The 21128-nt window shown below is 43.5% G+C and overlaps 1 protein-coding gene across 1 annotated transcript in view; it reads right to left on the reverse strand.

Annotated features, from left to right (window-relative positions):
- The window catches only part of HDC (histidine decarboxylase), a 37589-nt gene extending 19148 nt beyond the window's left edge, over positions 1-18441 (reverse strand). Inside the window, exons 1-10 of the mRNA XM_068273584.1 lie at positions 18404-18441; positions 18290-18345; positions 17876-18048; positions 15539-15652; positions 13217-13339; positions 9165-9299; positions 6983-7126; positions 4795-4861; positions 4467-4629; positions 3189-3279 (exon numbers count right to left, since the gene is read on the reverse strand). Of these exons, the coding sequence (XP_068129685.1) occupies positions 3189-3279; positions 4467-4629; positions 4795-4861; positions 6983-7126; positions 9165-9299; positions 13217-13339; positions 15539-15652; positions 17876-18048; positions 18290-18345; positions 18404-18441 (1104 nt within the window). The remainder of the gene's footprint in view (positions 1-3188; positions 3280-4466; positions 4630-4794; positions 4862-6982; positions 7127-9164; positions 9300-13216; positions 13340-15538; positions 15653-17875; positions 18049-18289; positions 18346-18403) is intronic.
- Between the last annotated feature and the right edge of the window lie 2687 nt (positions 18442-21128).

The raw sequence follows: 21128 nt of genomic DNA on the forward strand, positions 1-21128 counted from the left end.
TTTGTGGGGTTTGTTAAATGTCCTGGCAAGTGGTAGGGGGGTGCTAAATTGTAAGCACCCCTGTAAAGCCTGAAGGTGCTCATTGGACTTTGGGCCCCTTAGCACAGTTAGGGTGCAAAAAACTGCCACACATGTGGTATTGCCGTACTCAGTAGAAGTAGTATAATGTGTTTTGTGGTGTACTTTTACATATACCCATGCTGGGTGGGAGAAATATCTCTGTAAATGGCAATTTTTTTTATTTTTTTACACACAATTGTCCATTTACAGAGATATTTCTCCCACCCAGTATGGGTATGTGTAAAAATACACCCCAAAACACATTAAACTACTTCTCCCGAGTGCGGCGATACCACATGTGTGGCACTTTTTTGCACCCTAACTGCGCTAAGGGGCCCAAAGTCCAATGAGTATCTTTAGGATTTCACAGGTCATTTTGAGAAATTTCGTTTCAAGACTACTCCTCACGGTTTAGGGCCCCTAAAATGCCAGGACAGTATAGGAACCCCACAAATGAACCCATTTTAGAAAGAAGACACCCAAAGGTATTCCGTTAGGAGTACGGTGAGTTCATAGAAGATTTTATTTTTTGTCACAAGTTAGCGGAAATTGATTTTTATTGTTTTTTTTCACAAAGTGTCATTTTCCGCTAACTTGTGACAAAAAATAAAATCTTCTATGAACTCCCCATACTACTAACGGAATACCTTGGGGTGTCTTCTTTCTAAAATGGGGTCATTTGTGGGGTAGAAGATTTTATTTTTTGTCACAAGTTAGCGGAAAATGACACTTTGTGAAAAAAACCAATAAAAATCAATTTCCGCTAACTTGTGACAAAAAATAAAATCTTCTATGAACTCCCCATACTACTAACTACCAGGTTGGTCAGCTGATCTCAGAGCGAGTGGCTATTGGTTGATCAGCGATTGGTGGTGCCGGGGAGTGCCGCTCTGTATATAGTTATTGCTGGTCAGTCTCAAGTTGTCTGCCGTTGCGAACACTTACGTGAAAGCACTCAGACCATAGTCAGATACCACAGTGTGTTAGAACCAGGAGGCCCTGGGAATTCACACTGAGCCAGATTACTTCTGTGTTACCATTGTGTTATACTTCAGACTAGTTCCAGAGTGTTGAGACCACGGACCTCACACGGACTAGGGATACTGTGTTACCATTGTGTTATACTTCAGACTAGTTCCAGGTTGTTGAGACCACGGACCTCACACCCAAGACTAGGGACACTGTGTTACCATTGTGTAATACCTCAGACTAGTTCCAGGGTGTTGAGACCACGGACCTCACACCCAAGACTAGGCATTGTTTGATATCATTCATTCATATCAATCATATTGCTCCTATTTAGTCTAGAGGCCGGCGTATGAGTGTTAGTGTGTTCTGGAGGTATGAATGGACGTGTCATGACGGGGTGGCCATCCCATGTGCTTTTTTAATATTATATCCATTTCTGATTTTTTATTATTAATCACTAATAAAATTTTGATATTGATTTTTCATATTTATAGTGCATTTTGGTGTATTAATCCGGATTATTACTACAAGGCTTATATGTTCCATTAGTTATATTTTCCACCGCCAGTTTTTGATTGTCATTGTTTGATATCTGTTATGACCTATTGCTTTCCTGACTATCCTTCTGCTTTCTGATTCGGTACCTACGCATATCTGTTTACCTGTTGCCAACCCTGCCTGTTCCTGGTTACCGAATCAGCCTTCTGTCTCTGTACCTTATCTGCCCGTGTGTTGCTGACCTAGCCTGCCCAACCTTGCGAGCTATCCCTCTCCATTGAGAGATTAGTCTCCAGTCCTGCTTGTGACGCCCACCTTCTAGGTGTCACTTAGCCACAGGGCCTTCCTGCTATTCAGCCTGGGGCTCCACCCCTTTGGAAGTCTCAGGCTGTTGGAAGGTCTTCGCACTTCCCAGAGGGAGGTATTTCTCATACTGCCAAGGACCACCTGCTCCTCGGGTGGTCCCACTCAAAGTCATTACTGTTGCACCAAACACTCACACAATATAGGTGTCCAGAGGTCATCAATAATCGGGTATATATCTGTATTCTTGGTGATACTGCAGATCACCAATAATCAGATTCTCTCTGTTATGTCTTCAAATGAAACTGAATATGGAAGACAACTGTGTGAGGCCATATTCTAGATGATTAAGATGACCAATAGGACACCTGCCACAACAAACATGGTTTCTAGGCTTCCCAGCTTATTCCTGGCCACTGATTGCATGCTGTGGTAAACATGTCTTTATGGGATAAACAAATGTTCCCACAAACACTGCAGTTATTTGATTGTGTTAGCCTGAATGCAGGGCCCATTCTCTCATGAAGCAAGGTGAAACATTTGCATCAGGTGCAGAGATTACAGGTGCAGCATGTTTGTACTGTGTTTACACTTACAGCATGCAGTCAGGGTAGGAGGAGAAGAGAGAGGAGAGCGAGTTGAAAAAGGTCATCATTGCGCAAAGCAGCTTGTTGGGCTGTGTGAGGATTCTAAGAGTGCGTGGGGGGGGGGGGGGCAGCATGTCATTTGACTTGCACAGCAGAAGGGAGGAGGTGGTACTGCTTTCCTGAGGAGGAATGGCGGATGGCTGCCTGGCTAGGGTTGAGCAGTTTGTTTGTGACAGACTTGCAGCCAGCCAGCCAGAGTATTATTGTGTTGGGCTGCAGCATAACATGTCTCAAGTTGTTGCATATGCTCCCTTGCTGACTGAGAACATGAAATGAGGCATAGTAAATTGTTGGGTGCTGTGCGATCATTCCAAAGGGGAAGGGGAATGGGGAGGTGTATCCTCACAAGTTTGCTTCCGGCAGCAAAAAGTCTAGAACCGGCCCTGCATGAATGATAGACATCTGTGATGGACTTGACTTAAACCAATGTGAACAGCAACTCTAGTCAAGCTTTACACTGGCCCCATTTTACAATTAACATACACAGCAGCAGACTAAATTAATATCAGATGCCTGTTTGTCACAATGATCCTTTGTCTTCCATGGTATGGGTGATGTAATTGATTCATAAACCATTACAGGCAGAGTATCAGTACAACAGCTAGGCTAGTAGCATCCTGTAAAAGGTAGTCAACATTGCTCACACTGCTAGCTTCCTTGCCTTCGGTTTAACCACAGAAGAAAAGAAAATATGATGAAGTAAAAGCTTACCATGAAATCAGTCGCTTCTCCACTATTGGCATGCCGGAGGTAGATGGGGTTGACGCTAAACGTCTGTTGCAACTTGTATTTATCCTTCACCCTGGCAGTATAAAATAGTAGTCAACCTTAGTTTGGCTATTAAGGGACTACCCTATTGGAACCCAAGCCTGCAGCTCCACCCCAACCTTTGTCATGCTCTTAGTGGAATCAGGTGTCACCACTGAATGTGGTACATGGTGAATTTAATTGTAGGCATTTTACAAGAATAAGGGCTGGCTAGATAAATAATCACTTTGACCAATAGTTAATCAGGTTAAGTCATTACACCAATATAAGTAACCAAATCCATGCTTTTGAACAGAAATGTTTTGATAAAACTTGGTGGGATAGGTGAGAGCGAGGAAAAGAGGTGGAGTGGAATTGCAGTCTTGCAATTAAATGTTCCTTGAGGCGTTACAACGTAATGCTCTGGAACGCTTTAACTAATGTGACTGGTAACATGACAGTCAATAGACTTTCATGTTACCTTGCTTGACGCATTCTATGTGCGGTCCGTCAGAACGGATGGCACAGCTTCTAGTGGGTAAGGAGTCTAAGAAATCCAATGCAGCATAGTATAGATATGCACAGGGGGTGTATACTTTAGGGCAGGCTTTCTCAACCAGGGTTCCCTGGAACCTCAGGGTTCCTTGAGGACTCTGCAGGGGTTCCTTGGCATTTTTCACCCATCGTGGTGGAAGTATAATAGAGCACACTATAATAGGGGGTACTGTAACAAGAAGCACTAAATTGGGGGGTCAGGAGACAGTAAAATGAGTGGCAGTGTAATAAGAGATAGAGAAATTAGCAGCCTAACCTATTTAAAGACCATGCCTCCTTAAAAAAAATGTAGGGGTTCCTCGAGACCAAAAAATTATTTGCAGGGGTTCCTTGAGATCCAAAAGTTATTTACAGGGTTCCTCCAAAGTAAAAAGGTTGAGAAAGGCTGCTTTAGGGGCACAGGGAGAGATAATGTTCCACTGCCTTGATATACATGTCATACGATATGTTCTCTGTGCATTAGGACGTTACTTAAAGAGTCAACATGCAGGGTTTTTCCTACCCCAGAGTTTCAGTGAGTTGTATGTGTGTTTAGCCTGATTTTATTGTGAAAACTATTAAAAGTTTCTGTATATTTTAAGCACTATTTAGGTACTATGCATGATGATGATGATGATAATAATAACAATAATAATAATAATATATTTAAGTTTTCCATTTTTAAGGTCAGTGAGGCACTAAACTCACCAGAAAGCAGTGCAGTCAAAGTGAACCATCATCCACTTAGATGGGTTGAATGTAAAAGAGTCAGCGTAGTCCACTCCACTAAGAAGTGATCTGAACTCAGGGCACAGGAAGGCAGTGCCAGCATACGCAGCATCAATGTGGAGCCACAGTCCTTCCTTGGCACCTGAGTGAGCAGTAATATCAAAGAAACAGATTAGGAAAAAATAGAACCATATATATATATACTGTATATATGTGTGTGTGTGTGTGTGTGTGTGTGTGTGTGTGTGTGTGTGTGTGTGTGTGTGTGTGTGTGTGTCATTTAAAAAGGCACAAGTAACTGGCTTACAGATTGGCCCAAGCTCTGCAAGGTTATCGAAAGCGCACACACCAGTGGTACCCAACGTTGCACAAACCTATAGTGAGACAATTATAAGGTAGTCAGCTTCATTAAATTATATAAAACAATATATAATAATTCTTATTTTCCTGAATGGATGAATTACATCTAAACATATGTACATATAGTCAGGCTTGTAGCAGCCTGACTATAAGTAAGCAGGACAATGTAGGCGAGCCCCCTGCTTACATCATACCCACAGTAACATGGCCACATGGGGAGGGCAATGTTGGCGAGCCCCCTGCTGACATCATACCCACAGTAACATGGCCACATGGGGCAGGGCAATGTAGGAGAGCCCCTTGCTTACATCATACCCACAGTAACATGGCCACATGGGGAGGGCAATGTTGGCGAGCCCCCTGCTGACATCATACCCACAGTAACATGGCCACATGGGGGAGGGCAGTGCTGGTGAGCCCCCTGCTGACATCATACCCACAGTAACATGGCCACATGGGGGAGGGCAGTGCTGGTGAGCCCCCTGCTTACATCATACCCACAGTAACATGGCCACATGGGGCAGGGCAATGTAGGCGAGCCCCCTGCTTACATCATACCCACAGTAACATGGCCACATGGGGCAGGGCAGTGTAGGTGAGTCCCCTGCTGACATCATACCCACAGTAACTTGGTCACATGGGGCAGGGCAGTGTAGGTGAGCCCCCGCTGACCTCATACCCACAGTAACATGGCCACATGGGGCAGGGCAATGTAGGCGAGCCCCCTGCTTACATCATACCCACAATAACATGGCCACATGGGGGAGGGCAGTGCTGGTGAGACCCCTGCTGACATCATACCCACAGTAACATGGCCACATGGGGGAGGGCAGTGTAGGCGAACCCCCTGCTTACATCATACCCACAGTAACATGGCCACATGGGGAGGGCAATGTTGGCGAGCCACCTGCTGACATCATACCCACAATAACATGGCCACATGGGGGAGGGCAATGTTGGCGAGCCACCTGCTGACATCATACCCACAGTAACATGGCCACATGGGGCAGGGCAGTGTAGGCGAGCCCCCTGCTGACATAATACCCACAGTAACATGGCCACATGGGGAGGGCAGTGCAGGTGAGTCCCCTGCTGACATCATACCCACAGTAACATGGCCACATGAGGCAGGGCAGTGTAGGCGAGCCCCCTGCTTACATCATACCCACAGTAACATGGCCACATGGGGCAGGGCAATGTAGGCGAGCCCCCGCTGACATCACACTCACAGTAACATGGCCACATGGGGCAGGGCAGTGTAGGCGAGCCCCCTGCTTACATCATACCCACAGTAACATGGCCACATGGGGCAGGGCAGTGTAGGTGAGTCCCCTGCTGACATCATACCCACAGTAACTTGGTCACATGGGACAGGGAATTATAGGTGAGCGCCGCCCCCTGCTGACACCATACTCACATTAACATTGTCTCTTGGGGCAGGGAAGTGTAGGGGAGACACCTCCTGCCATCATAACTGAAGAAACATGGTTGCATGTGGTAGGGAAGTCCTATAGACACCATTGTTACTTCACCAGAGTGGGAACAGTACTGTCAGCCAGTGCTTAGTGTTCAGCAGGAACACAAAGCCTGCACAACATACACCAATACATAAAAACACAGCACGCAAAAAGTTTCAGCAAATATACTTTGTATTAGGAGCAACAGAGTTAGCACCAAGACTTGTTTCAAGTAGAGCCCTTCCTCAAGTGTACATATTATTATGCCACCGGGCAGCTGGGTGCAGGGCGTGCCAAATAACGGCTCAGCCTGCTGCCTCTAAAATTCCCAGGGTGTTAAATACCATTCCCTCCCGCTATAGCAAACCTGAATTACCAGTACATGGCCACAGACTATAGCATTGCAGCTATAGCCGTACCGATACCAGGCACTACGCAGCGCACAGCGAGTGCTGAGTTGAGCTGTTTTGTTCCTCAGGTGTGACCCAGTAGAAGTAGTGCTAAAATGCCCACCTCCTAGGAAGTGTTTAACCTAATGCATATGCATAAATGTAAACATTAAATCAATTACCGGTAACAAATGACAGAAATCTAAAAGGGGCACTACACAGGTTGTGTCTAGCCCCACAGTCTAAGCAAAAGATCTGTGAACATGTCAAAATATGATTTGAAACTCACAAAGACAGGAACAAGTCCACGTTTTCTATCTTCTTCCACTGCAGCTCGTAAGGTCTCTCCACGAAGAGAGAAGTTCTCATCCACCGGCAAGAAACGAACCTTTACCAGAGAAATGAGACCAGCCTTCTCCACTGAAGAATGAGCCTATGCAATACAAGAAATGTCTAATTTGCTGATACCACTGCTGTGCTTTATATAAAATAGCTATAATATTTTGGGCTTGATTCACTATGCTGTGCAGCTAAAGCAGTGCAGCTTAGTTTGAGCAACGAGAGTTAAAATCCTCAGCGCACACTACGGGCTGTGTAGCATGGGCTGCTAACTTATGCGCACTCCCTTGTATTTAGTGGCTGTTCCTTTACTCCCGCCTGTCGCGTCCTGTAGCTGTTTAGGACGTGATCCCCACACTTTGATTGGTCCAACAGGCTGCCTGTCAAGTGATGGTTGTGTCTACGAGAAGTAATAGAGAAGCATGTGATTTGTTTAAACAGCTGATAGATTTATAAAGCTCTGATTTGCTGTGATCACATCCTGCTTTAGCAAATGATCACAACTAGCAAATCAGAGACTTACATATCTATCACCTGGCCACATGTTTCTCCATAAGTTCTCCTAGACATAACCATCACTAACTCAAGCTAAATCCTTGGCTAGCTATTCTAATTGCTAATGAGGTATGAGATGGGTAAAGGTAGCTGCACAGTTCCAAAGGACAACCCTCCTGGCGGTCTATTAAGAACCGCCAGGGGGCAGCGAAGCAGTTTAAAAAAAAAAAAAAAAATTTGCAGCGGCATCCCCCCACCCGCTTCAATCGCCTCCGGCGATCTCCGATCAGGAAATCTCATTCAAAGAATCGCGACTTCATTGGGAGTCCCGATCCACCCCTCAGCGCTGCCTGGCACTGATTGGCCAGGCAGCGCACGGGGTCTGGGACGGCACGGCGAGCGGCGGGTAATCGGAGCGGAGCGGCGGCGATCAGAGTGCACACGCAGCTAGCAAAGTGGTAGCTGCGTGTTGCAAACAAAAAATTATGCAAATCGGCCCAGCAGGGCATGAGAAAGCCTCCTGCGTGGCTTACCCCTTACCGCCAGGAAGGTTAAAACAACAGAATTCATTTGGCTAAAACAAATGTCCATTAACTTGTATCTGATGTACAGGAGAGCAAAGTGTGGGACAGTTTCAATATATATTCATTCTACTACAGAAAAGGATCATGGTGTAATGGTACCCTAGGCAAGTACTAACTTTGAGCCCATCCTCAATGGCCACCTGGCTTTTTTTTTTTAAAGATTTGGTGGGGGCTAGTGTCAACCAGGCCCCTAGTCTCTCTTTAGGCCCTAGGCACCTTTCTAGTTTTGCCTTGTGGGTGATCCAGCTCTGATCTTACAGTACATTCACATACAGAATTTAGTACTTCAGGCGATCCCTTAAAGAGACACTGAAGTGAAAAAAAAAATATGATATAGTGAATTGGTTGCGTACTATGAATAATTACTAGAAGATTAGCAGCAAAGAAAATATTCTCATATTTTTATTTTCAGGTATATGGTGTTTTTTCTAACATTGCATCATTCTATAATATGTGCAGATTACACAACACTCAGCATTCAAAATGATTCTTTCAGAGCAGTCTGTGAACTAATGACCTCTCCTCTGGCAAAGAAAAAGTAAATAGTTCAATAACAGTTGAGATAACAGTCAGATAACAGCCCTCTCCACGACTTTGAAAGTCGTAGAGCTTAATGGCTTGTTTGCATAGAGATAACAACTGGAGTTTCTTAACTCTTCCTGTACTGGAAATAATTAGACTGATGTATCTGAGCTTAATGTTTTATTTCTTAGCTGTACTACACATACAAATCATAATATCATCATTTTTTTTCGCTTCAGCGTCTCTTTAACCTCTATCTATTATACATTTGTCATAAACACAGTGCTCTTTCATTTCTTTGTTTTGTAAATTGAGAGGCATAGAATACTACTCTATCCACCTAATCTCTAGTAGCCCAGACAACAGTGTTTCCTCATCCATAAATAGGATCAGTGCTGCTTCCCACACAGGACAATTACAACATAGCAACAAGACTTCCTCTATGGTGTGATAATCTCTAATGATGTGACCTTGTATGCTGAACCTGATATACAACTATCTGGCAGACTTGGCAACAGAAAAATGTATTACCTGACTAGAGGCATAAGCAACAAGCTTGGCGTTCAGGCTGGAGTCATCGGAATCAGGCTCAGAGACTTTCATCTGCAGGATTTTATCCTTCCTGGCAGCAAGTAAGGCTATCAGTGTTGACTCACTGACAGTGCTCTGAAAAAGAATAGAATAAAGTTACTTTAAAGGCGGTTTAGCTTACAATGACCGAAAATGCATCTATGCACCAATCTATGCAAAGGGTGAAGATATTTTATTGTAGCTGCTATGGGGCCCAATTTTTACATAGTTACGGTACTTCTTTGTGACAGCCGGTAGCAAACAGTGTCGGATGCAGAGCCTGCAGAGATGCTGTGTTCAATAGTTCAGTCCCCTTCAGGAAGTGACATCGATGGTCACAAGATCCTACGGGATAGCTATTAGCATGTTTGGAAGATGCACTGTCCAGTACAGGTTTCCTGCAGCCTCTGCATCATTTGTGGCAACTATACATCTCTGGCACGTTGTGTGTTTTGTGTAAATGTACAGTACTGTTTCCACTCATATCTGTGGGGAAGGGTGCTATTACTAAAATGTGCCTAGGGTCAGTAAGGCCACCAGGGGCGTCTCTAGCCATTTTGTCACTCCAGGCGAGAAATCCTGTGCCCCCCCCCCCCTGTGATTGCCCCCAGTCCCATACCCCCCACCCCTCGTGGTGAACACCACTCCTGTGGTGAACCCCACCCCAAGACCCCCGAAAATCATAATGCAGCAGCGTTTCACCAGAAAATACACTTATTGCGGCATGGGTTCACCAGAAAGTAGTTGTAATGCAACAGAGCGTTTCACCATAAAATATACTTTTTGCGGCATGCACTCACACACACACAGTACACACACACATGCACACAGTACACACACTATACACGCACACAACATACACACTATACACAGTACACACACACACTTTAGACACGCACAGTACACACATTATACACACTATACACACACACTACACTATACACACACTACACTATACACACACACACACACACACACACTGCTGCTACCAGGGGAGGACTAGGACCTTCTGGCCTGGGGGGAAACACAGACTAGTGGCCCGTTATCATGGCAGCCTCAGCCCAAATTATGTCACACACTCACCCCATGTCATATATGCCAGTAATCACGTGGGGCGCCAATGCGGAAATACAGCAAGGACACTCTGTGAACAGTGTGACAGGAAAAGTACAGGCATCAGAGGGGCACAATACATTTTGAGGGACAACGGCCGGGGTTTCCGTCTTGTCTATAATTCGTGGTTATCGCACTCCATGATTATCGCACCTGACAACCACATTGGCCCAAGATTTCCCAACATCTCAGATTGATACATTCAACCAATTTCCACCCAAAATGTTTTATCCGATTTGCTAATATCAAAACGATTGGTCAATCGGCTGTCGAGTCAACAGAAGTATGGCCACTGTAATTCCCTCAAGACCAATCCCCCCACATACACCTACCTATGTCCTCTCCTTCACCACCATCTCTACTAATCCCGGTTTTCACTACCTTATAGTGTGTCTGATCCCTTATGCAGAGAAATAATGAGGAGAGAAAAGCTGAAACAGAGGGAAGAAGATATTTGCCTCACCAGGATTGCACTTTTATTTAGCTTTACTGTATGACAAGAAGACACAGCCAGCCAGCATTAGGGAAAAAGGGAAACAAAGGTGAGTGAAGGAGGCTGGTGCACACCAAGAGTGCTTCAGAGTGCTTTTCAAATTTACAGCGATTTGAAAAGCGCAGCAGTGTTGTGATTTTTTAAAATCGCAAACATGCTGCAGGTAGCATTTATTGGGGCGATTCTTTCAAAAATCGCTTCACAAAGTCGCATTCGCGAATTGCTAGCGATTGCTATTGCCATTTTGTCGTGCACTAGCCCAGAGATAGGAGGAGTGGAGTGAGACTGAGAATAGCCTGAGATGGAGTAGAGAGCTTACCTGTATTGCAGTCCCACATTACACAGAGACTAGTTGCTGGTAATAGGACTGCTGTCCCTGCCAGTCTCCCACACAAGTCAGCAAGCATCCCTCCTGGAGTCTAGGGACTGTCAAAACTTTTCAACCTGTTTAACACCTTCTCTGCACATGCAGTCATTTTAACAATGGGGAGAGACCAGACAGATTTTCTCCCACTGACCCTCCTCTGCATCATGCTGTGTATATTTACCAGCTTGCCTGCCCTCTAATTGCACTTTTATCAGCTAGCTCAGTGTTTTAGATTGCCTTACAACAACAAACCTGAATACAGCAGACACAGGACCAACCCTAAATCACTGAATGAAAGGCGGCCTGGGGGGCAGTCAATGCCTGGCTGCTACACAGTCTCTACATCCACGCAGTTACCAGTAGCACTCGGATCCCTGACTAGGATGAGTGCCTCTCACTGACACATTCATTGCTGTAGTTCTTTGAATCATTGAGCTGAAGGAAATGAATGAATCAGTCAGTAAATCAGTTAAGAGTGGAGTCAGGCACTGCTGCTGCTGCTGAGTAACCTGATACCTGAGTGATCTGAGAGGCATTTCTTCTCTCACTACTCAGTGCAGAAGTGCCCTTCCCTCCTCCTGTCGCCCTTACCTCCTCCTGTCGCTCTAGGCAAGAATTTATAGCTGCCTAATGGTTCAGACGCCTATGAAGGCCACCAAGAATTTGCTATGGGGTCCCAAAATCACACATGGTTTACCTGTAATTAAAATTTCACTTGAGAAAAACTGCTATTCATTTAAGAACTTAAACATCTTTACATCCTTAGATTTCAACCTCATTTGTGTGGGGCTCTTCCAATACTTCTGGTATTCTTGTATTTATATTGTTATTTGACTTCTAGATCAACTGGATCAACAGGGATATGTGAGGGAGCAGGCTGGCGTTGTACTTTATTTTCTGGTTGAACTCAATGGACGTATGTCTTTTTTTCAACCCAAATAACTATGTAACAACAGTATATAACTCTATATGCAATTTACAAGGTCAGGGCCAGAGCTAAAATATAGGCAAAGGGGGCAACTGCCCTGGAGTCTGTAGCCCCCCCCCCCCCCCCCCCAGGTGGCCCCCATTGCCTCCTTAAAATGTAATTAGTCCTGCTGCACTCCCTTTTGCCCCGTTTAGACCTCAAATCAAGATGCACAGACAAACAGACCTGCAGATCAGCAAGGGACCTGAGGCAAAGCAGCGCACAGTACCCCTGACTTCACATGTAGAGATGATGTCACTCAGTACTTCCTGCATTTGAAGTGATGTGTGTGGTTGCTGTGGCTGCTCTGCTCTGGGGTCCCGCGCTGATCTGAAAGTCTGTCGCCGCGCTGATCATGAGGTATAACCTCGGGACGGGGGAAAGAGGGGCACCTTACTACCTATACTTGGAGAAACCACGCTACCTATACTGGGGGCACCTCACAACATATACTGGGGACACTTTAAAACCTAGGAAGAGAGACTGCTGGGAATTCAGAATTTTGAGGTAGGGAGCCCCAGGTTACCTCCTCCCCCCCCCCCCCATGCTGCTTAGGCCATGTACAGGGTGTACTGTTCAACTGTGTATTTACATTCTGTACAGCAGCAAACCGCAAAGAAGATTGTGGTGTTGAATAAAGTAATAAATGGAGCATCTCTGTAATCTTCCGTGTGTTGCAGATCTCTGTTGCCTGAAACAACCTTGCTTTCGTTGTAACAGTTTGCCAAAGATCCCCTTACAAGCATCTTTCTGTCACCTGTAATAATAACAGTCATCATATGTCTGACTGTAACTGCATCAGGCTCAATCTGTCAATCGGACAGTTCACTTACTCATAGTTGATTATGTATTTTTGACCTCACATAAGGCCATAGCAAAAGTGACACTCTCCTGTGAATATGCTCACAATGAATTGCTTGTTTTTTATCAATCGTGTGTACCATCGTGTTGTTGTGTGAGTGTTTCCTGTATTCGGGAGATAGGACTGTTGCCTTTTATCTGATCAAATCACTATTGCCTGAAGTATTAAATAGGGCAGCAGCCCCACACCTTGTTATTTTCACATAACTTGCCTGCAGAACGCCTCCTCCTTTACTCTCTGGATAATGGTGCAGGAAGTGGCATGGAAGTCCCATCATTTTAGCCAACCAGTCCATTACGTTTATCTCCAGTTCAGTGCATGCTGGACTCGATGCCTGTTCATTGGGTCCAAAAGAGAAATACAAGAAACAGCATGACTCTATGAGATACCCTGTACTATTGTTTCCAGTCTTATAAATCACAGTCCTGTTTCCGAATCATGATGTAGTAGACCAGCAACACATAATGAACATAGTAGCATCATACGTAGGCTTTTTCTGGCATTAAAGTCCAACTCCACCCAAATATTTTATTTTAAATTTGTATAGAGTATAGAAGGGTAATGGCTGACTTTTGGTTGTGTCCATATTTGGTAGAATTTTTCTTACTTCCTGCCTATGCAGAAAATAGTCACATCTCTTCAATGCAGCCAGGGTCAGCACAACAAAAGCGTATAATCAGGGCCGGATTTACCACAAGGCACGAGCCTACAGGCACCGTATGTGACACAGGCGGATCTCCTCCCTGAATTTCCCCCTCTCTCTGTTGAGAATGCAATGCAGAGCCTGCAACAGTAGGTTCCGTACCGCCCGGCATTAGCCGCACATTAAGTGTCCCCACGCCCATCTAGATCGGGGGTCCCCAAACTTTTTCGGTCAAGGGCTGGTTCAACATACTTCAGACTGCTGGGGGGCCGGAACATACATAAAATGATGCTGAAAAACATTACATTGAATCTGGGTACTGATTTCCTCCAATCATGCACGGAGGAGAACACCCAGCAGTAGCCATTCAGTAATGCGGCACCCGAAGAACGTCTTTGTGCTCCACACAGTGAAGCATACCCAGGTGATAAGCAGTGTCACCTGATGCAGAATCGGATTGGAAGCCAGCGAATGACTGCTCACTGGCTTCTACAGTATGTGAACTGGTGGTGCCAGCACCGCCGAGATTTAAAGGTGCAGTGGGCAGCATCTATAAGTTATACGTTTTGTGTTTGGGGAGGCCAGTGAAAAAGCCTCGGAGGGCCGTATTCGGCCCACGGGCCATAGTTTGAGGACCACTGACCTAGATATTAATCTATTCACTGCACTTGCATAGTTTCATGGGGTGGGCGGGGGGTTTGGCGCACACTGACTTTGTTTATGTTTTTAGTTTGGCTGGCTACCGCCAGGAACCATGGGGGAGGGGGTTACCAAACCCTGTGTAAAGGGGGGAAGATAGCGGATTCCCCCCCCCCCCCTTTTCACATAGTGCTGGCCAATCCAGCTTCAAACCTGGCAAACAGGAAAGTGACAGGTGAAGGGGGGCATCATGCAACACTATAAAAAGTATCCTACAGGGGATAGCTATATATAATCTGTAGGCTACAGCCAGGGCCAAACACAGGCCTGAACGTACAAAACTTAAGGCCTAAGCCTCCCTTTCAGCCAGCGACCATCACTACTGAAACCTCCAGTCTGAGCCTCTGCACACTGCCACCAGGCCTCCAGCCAGAGCCTCTGCCCACTGGCAGCAAGCCTCCAGCCTGCACCTCTGCCCACTGCAGTCAGGCCTACAGCCAGAGCCTTTGCCCACTGCCAGCAGGCATCCAGCCAGAGCCTCTGCCCACTTTAGTGGGCCTCCAGCCAGAGCTTCTGTCTACTGCAGTCAAGCCTACAGCCAGAGCCTCTGCCCACTGGCAGCAAGCCTCCAGCCAGCACCTCTGCCCACCGCAGTCAGGCCTACAGCCAGAGCCTTTGCCCACTGCCAGCAGGCCTCCAGCCAGAGCCTCTGCCTACTGTAGTCAGGCCTCCAGCCAGAGGCATTTGCTTGGTGTTACTATGCATTTTACTTAAATCGAGGGCTTTGTGCATCTGTGATCCAGTCAAAAGGAGTTTTTAAAAGGTTGAGACCTAAAGAAGAATCCAAAGATAAAGTCCTGCAGAACACTATCTATGGGAAATATATTTTCCAAAAAGTACTGTTAGAACAAAAGATACGTAGCAGTGAAATAACTGGATTATTTTGTACAACAGGTACTGTTAATCTGTGGTCAGGCCAGGCTGTTCTATAGCTATCATATTATCCTGGGTGGAATTACTCAGGGGAGAAAAAACGTGTAGATTTATTATAATGAATTGGTCCGTTCTGCACTGAAGTAGTAAAGGATTGTCTTATATGTTATTTAGTATTTCTCTGATACTTTTCTGCTTTGTGTGGTGATAAAGAAATCATTTCCAACTGAGTGAAATTCTTTGGAACACTTTTACTGGTATATTACATGCGTGTGTAATTAGCATCAAATTTCAGCAACCACAACATGCATAACTTACCCATGTAAATCCTAGGCAATTGATAGCATCTGCCAGCATGTCTCCTAGCAAGGAAGGCCAAGACGTTAGTGCTGGGAAGTATGCATGCATATGCGGACTCTGCCAATGGACAACCTACAGGCATATGGAGAGATGGAACATTATGCTAAATGCTTTTGTTAAGGCCACACCAATCTACATGAAAATAGTTACATAAGTATGTTTTTCATGTATCGCACCAGCAGAATGTATACTGTGCAGGTAGGGCCCATACCTACAGATCAGTCCACTGGATGAGACATCAAGTTTCCAGCACTTATTGGATGGGACTGTCTGAACCACTTGCAGAATTATTTTTATCTGATTATCTTGTTGGAACTGCTACAGTTCTAATTGTGCTAGCCCTGTATTGAAACAATGGTGTTCATGCTATGAAGAACACATTTCACTTTGTTTGGGCCACAAGGAACCAATCAGATTCATGAAAATGTCTGTTTCTATAAGTATGTGATTCTGTGCACCTGATTCAATAGCCATGATTTCTAGTGATAGGCTAACGTAAAGCTAAAAACAAAAGACAAATACTAAACTTCAAGTTTCTTTTCGTGTAAAGTCCATATCATCCATCCAGGTAATTCCTTCATTACTGATATATTGCTAATTGCTTGGATTGTCTTTTAATATTTCATTGCCTGCTGCCACATACAATCTCACTGTAGTGCATTACTTGCCAGTTTTCTCACGGATGATGCCAAATACTTATTTTTGGGGTTGATCACCAAACTCCATTCATATTTCAACCAGATCACCTAGACACTCACTAGTGTATCTCTGCTAACCGCATACTATTTTGGGGAGTAATTTATTGCTATTTAGAGCTCATTTTAAACAATTGTACACAGTGGAGAGTAATGGTAGTGCCTCTAAACAAAGCTGCACCTGAATGGCATTTGCTGCATAGAGCTTCGGGGCCTCTTAAAGGGAACCCGATGTGAGAGGGATATGGAGGCTGAAATGTTTATTTCCTTTTAAATAATATACATTGCCTGGCTGTCCTGGGGATTTTCTGCCTATAATACTTAAATCCATAGACCCTGAACAAGCATGTTGATCAGATGTCTATGATAAATCTGACAAGATTATCTGTATGCTTGTTTTAGGTGTTTGATTTAGACCCTACTGACCAGAAGGATCAGCAGGGCTGCCAGGCAACTGGTATTATTTAAAAGGAAATAAATATGGCAACCTCCAGCGGTCTCACACCTCTGGTTCCTTTAAAAGACATAACTGCACTTGTTACAGCTGAGACAGGTGTTACACACCTACACCATTAAGCTTGGTTTAGATGCACTGCCATCCCTCTGTACTGTGTACAAAACTGTAAGTTCTACCTTTTTTTATTGTGTAAAATGCCTGAAAGGGGGTGAGCAGTCCACACTGAACCCCTTCCTTCCAATTCAATGGCTAGCAGCTCACAAGTTAACACTTATGTTTTCATGTCAGTTTTTGGGTCATTTTAAATAGTGGTTAGGGTTCCTTCCAATAGGATGACCTCATCGCAGTGGAAGGGTCTAGTATGAAATCCTTTGCATGACAATTATTTTGGAAGCAAACATCCTCCATTAGTGCAGGTGGGTAGCACCTGTCTCAGCTGTAACAAGTGCAGTGGTGTCTTTGAGAGGTCCTGCAGCTATATGCAGCTAATGTCAGTCAGGTGCAGCTTGGTTTAGATGTGCTGCTGTTCCTCTCTACTGTGTACAACACGGTAAGTTCTTGGCAAGGCTGTCAACATACATTACCAATAGTAAGAATAATAATAATAATAATAATGATGAAAGCATAGGGTAACAACAAATATAATAATAATAATATAGGAACACAAGACATGTCCTGTATTGTTGTCAAGGCTATTATTATTGTTGTTGTTGTTGTTATTACTATTGGTAATGTTGATAGCCTTGTCAAGGTTGTCAACATTAACAATAGCAATAATAAAAAAATAGGGTAACAGTGAAAATAATAATAATACAGTAACACAAGACAAAGGTGATAGTGATGTGTGTAGCAAAAAACCAAAACAGTTCCCCAAAACCATGAGAAATCACATCCAAAGAAAATTGTATTGTACATTATGAAGGTTTTACACAAAAAGTATGAGCAATAAAAGCAATTATAATTTAACTGCATTACGTGCAAAGTCATATGATGCAGGGCCTGGTATTTGAAGTGAAATCTAACAATGTGAAACTTTCTTGCGCTATAGCTTCAGAGCCTGTCTGCTTTGCACAGAACCTCCATTCCCTAGCTCAAATAATGAGATGAGATACATTGACAAACAGACGGACAGATTGACATTACCCCAGGCATGATGATGTCCTCAATATCCCTGAAAATGTTGTCCCAGCTCTCTGACTCCACTGGGGCACTGTCTGGTAACAGAGCTCTCATATAACCAGGCTGTACATCTGGGTTAACTCGTCTTTCCCTCACTGTGCCCAAGTACTGGCATATGTAGTCCACCAGCTCTTTTCCTGCGGACACGTAGAAGATATTCATATGAATATTAGTGATGAATAAAGAAGGAGAATTGTGTTATCATCAGCAGACATCTGACCAATAGAGCTGTCATTTTTATGCTAACATTTGCTTTCACTTTTGTGCTTTTTCCATAAATCCATCCAATTTATGTACATCCATTTGAAAATAGAACAGTAAGTGTTCCCATAAAAGCGAAAGGTTTCAAAGAACAATAGGAAGAAAAATTTTACTTACCGGTACAAAGTATATGGAGTTGGCAACTACTAAGCTTGAAGAAAAGAAATCCTGTAATGTACAGCCCAGTTTAAGTGCTGCGAGGATTGAAGGGTGTCAGGCTCAGTAACTCACCAGCTCGTCCGTAAATCATCGCACTTCTGAAACTCCATGGCAAAACTGCCATTTTTACCTGAAGCCCCATCTGGGTTGCCATGGCCTAACAGGTGCCTGCCAAGCTGGGGGGCGGGCTGTGGAAACGCAGGTGGGGGTGGCCACAGAACTTCTGAAACACTTTGGCCAGTTGAACGGGGTGGAGTTTCTGATGTATAATGTTTTACAGGCAAGGGAATGAGTTACTGACCCTGACACCCACCAATCCTAGCAGCACTAAAACAAACCATTACATAAACGGCTCTTCACACATATTATTTTTCAGCCTTGGTCCTCTGGTTGCCAGATGTCTTTTGTTTGTCATTTGTTTATTGCTGTCAGGTAATTTGTAGAAGGCAGAGAAATGTATGCCCTTGTAAAAGAACTAATGCATTTTACGGCTTATAAAGCATGCTCCTCTGTTCTGGGGTGTTTTTGTCCATTGACTAGCTCAGCAATTAATAATAAAAAAAAAAAATCTAAAGGCATTGGGTAGGCTAAAAATGGAGGAGAATTTGGGAAAGTCCAAAAATATGTTCAATAGAAACTTGAATTGCATTTCTTTACAAGCTTGGAAAAACTAGTCTTTTTACTCTGAAGTACTGTTGCCATGTAACTGTCAACTGTTCACTTTTGTTACTCACTTTCACCACCTGTACTAATCCATTGACAAGTAACGTAAAGTAAGCAAACTCAGATAATAGTTCCCACATAACCTTGCAATATATAGAGCCAAAATAGAAGCAACACAAATTGAATTTTCCTTTAATTGTAGTTGAATTTAATATGGGCTTTTTTGGACTGAATCTAGCGTGGACAGGAAAGTAAACCAGTTCTCCTCATGTTTTTTCACTTCCATATGCAACCTTTTTTTCTTTTATCTTTTTCATTTTTTGTGTATGAAGATTTTTCTTGTGTATTTTAAGATATAATGGCTACCTTTGAGTCCCCATTCAATAAAATGCTCTTGTGTTTTTTCTTACAGGTGATGATTTTATAACTCTTATTTAAAGAAAATCTTTTCAGCACCTTGGAAAGAAAAACGTACAAAAAGGTAGCTACAAAAAGGGATGAAAAGGTACTTTATCGATAAGGAATAAAAACACCTTGGCCCATTTTTCTGAGCCCTTTGTGATTTGAAAAGCTCTTGCTAATGTGATGCTATGGGTGTGATCCCACTTGAGTGATGTGATGTTATAAAAATCCCCCATAGCATTGCATTAGCAAGAGCTTTCTCAAATCACTAGCGCTTAGAAAAGGCTGCTAGTGGGTTTGAGCCCTAACTCTCAAGAGATAAAAGCTTACCTACAAAAATAATTTTCCAGCACTTGACAAATGAAAAAGTTCTAAAAAGTAGATAAAGAGGTAATGTCAAATGGATTTTTCTTGCTTTCTGGGTGCTTAAAAGATGTTTGATTGACAAGGTTTGAACATATTTTCTGTGAGGAAACCCAAGAGAAACGTTAGATGAATAGGGGCACTTGTGACAAAATTCAGGTGACAAGTTTATTGAATGAGGGCTATAAACTTTCAAACATTAGACACTAGAAAGTGCAATATTTTTAGTAAAGCTTTCATTTAATTTGTGACATGAAAGTGAGCTACTGGGATAAATGTGACATTAGCAAGATTCCATCCGGTGGATATCAAACTAAGCATGGCTTTCCCAGATAAGTGTCACACATTCCAGCGACTTCCTCTGTACTGTAATCTCAATATTTGATCCTGAATTAATTTGTTCACATAATCTTGGGGGTACAAATGTATTGTAGAATTATACAGACTGTACTGTACATAGAATAATAATGCCATACGTATGCACATCTATAGCCTCAGTCTGCATTAGTACTTGGTCAGCTCTTCAGATCATTCTTTCTCACTTAATTCATGAACACAAGCAAATAATTGAAAATACAGAGCAGAATAAGTCAGCCAGAGGAAACATACATGAACGTAGGGAGCATAAATCAGTTTTTACTTCCCCACTGGGAAGTGTGTCCTTTGCATGAACTGGAAATTCAGCTGTAGTACTATTAATTCTTTATAAAAAATACTAGTGTGCTATACTCAACATACAGTACATCTTTTTTTCTCTTCTATGTAATAAAGTAAATTGGTTTAATAATGGCCATTGTTGTATAATTGTATATTGTTATGTTTTCATTTTGAACGTTTTAGTGATATAACCAGGACTGTTTTTTTAAATATGGGTAGAAAATGTATAAGAAAATTTGAATTTTCTTTATTAAAAATTTGCAGTTGTACCCAAATATAAATACTACACAGCAGATGGGTTTACGAGTTCTAATATCTTGTTGTGCAGCATGAAGTATGTATCTGAAGAGAAAGCAATATATGGGTTTCCATCACTCCACCTTCTAAAAACATGCTATCTGTTCAGCTGTGATGCCTCATCTCCAATCTTCGGTACTCACCAGGGCTGATTTATCAAGGCAGAGGCAAACAACACTGGAGCAAAAGTGGAGTAGATGACCCAAGTAAAATGTCTTGTTACAGGTGAGAAGTGAAAAGACGTCTCTGAAGGCTCCTCTCGGCATTTGCTCCACACTCGGCTGCAAATATCTTTCGACCTGCCTTTATAAATCAGTCTATTTGCGTCACACACGTGTAAAGAGTATGCAGACACTGGAGTCACAAAACCTGATCTACCCACATAAATTGGTTTGAGAATTCAGGATTCAAGAAG

This window comes from Hyperolius riggenbachi, chromosome 3 (genome assembly GCF_040937935.1).
Source record: "Hyperolius riggenbachi isolate aHypRig1 chromosome 3, aHypRig1.pri, whole genome shotgun sequence".
Classification (NCBI taxonomy): Eukaryota; Metazoa; Chordata; class Amphibia; order Anura; family Hyperoliidae; genus Hyperolius; species Hyperolius riggenbachi.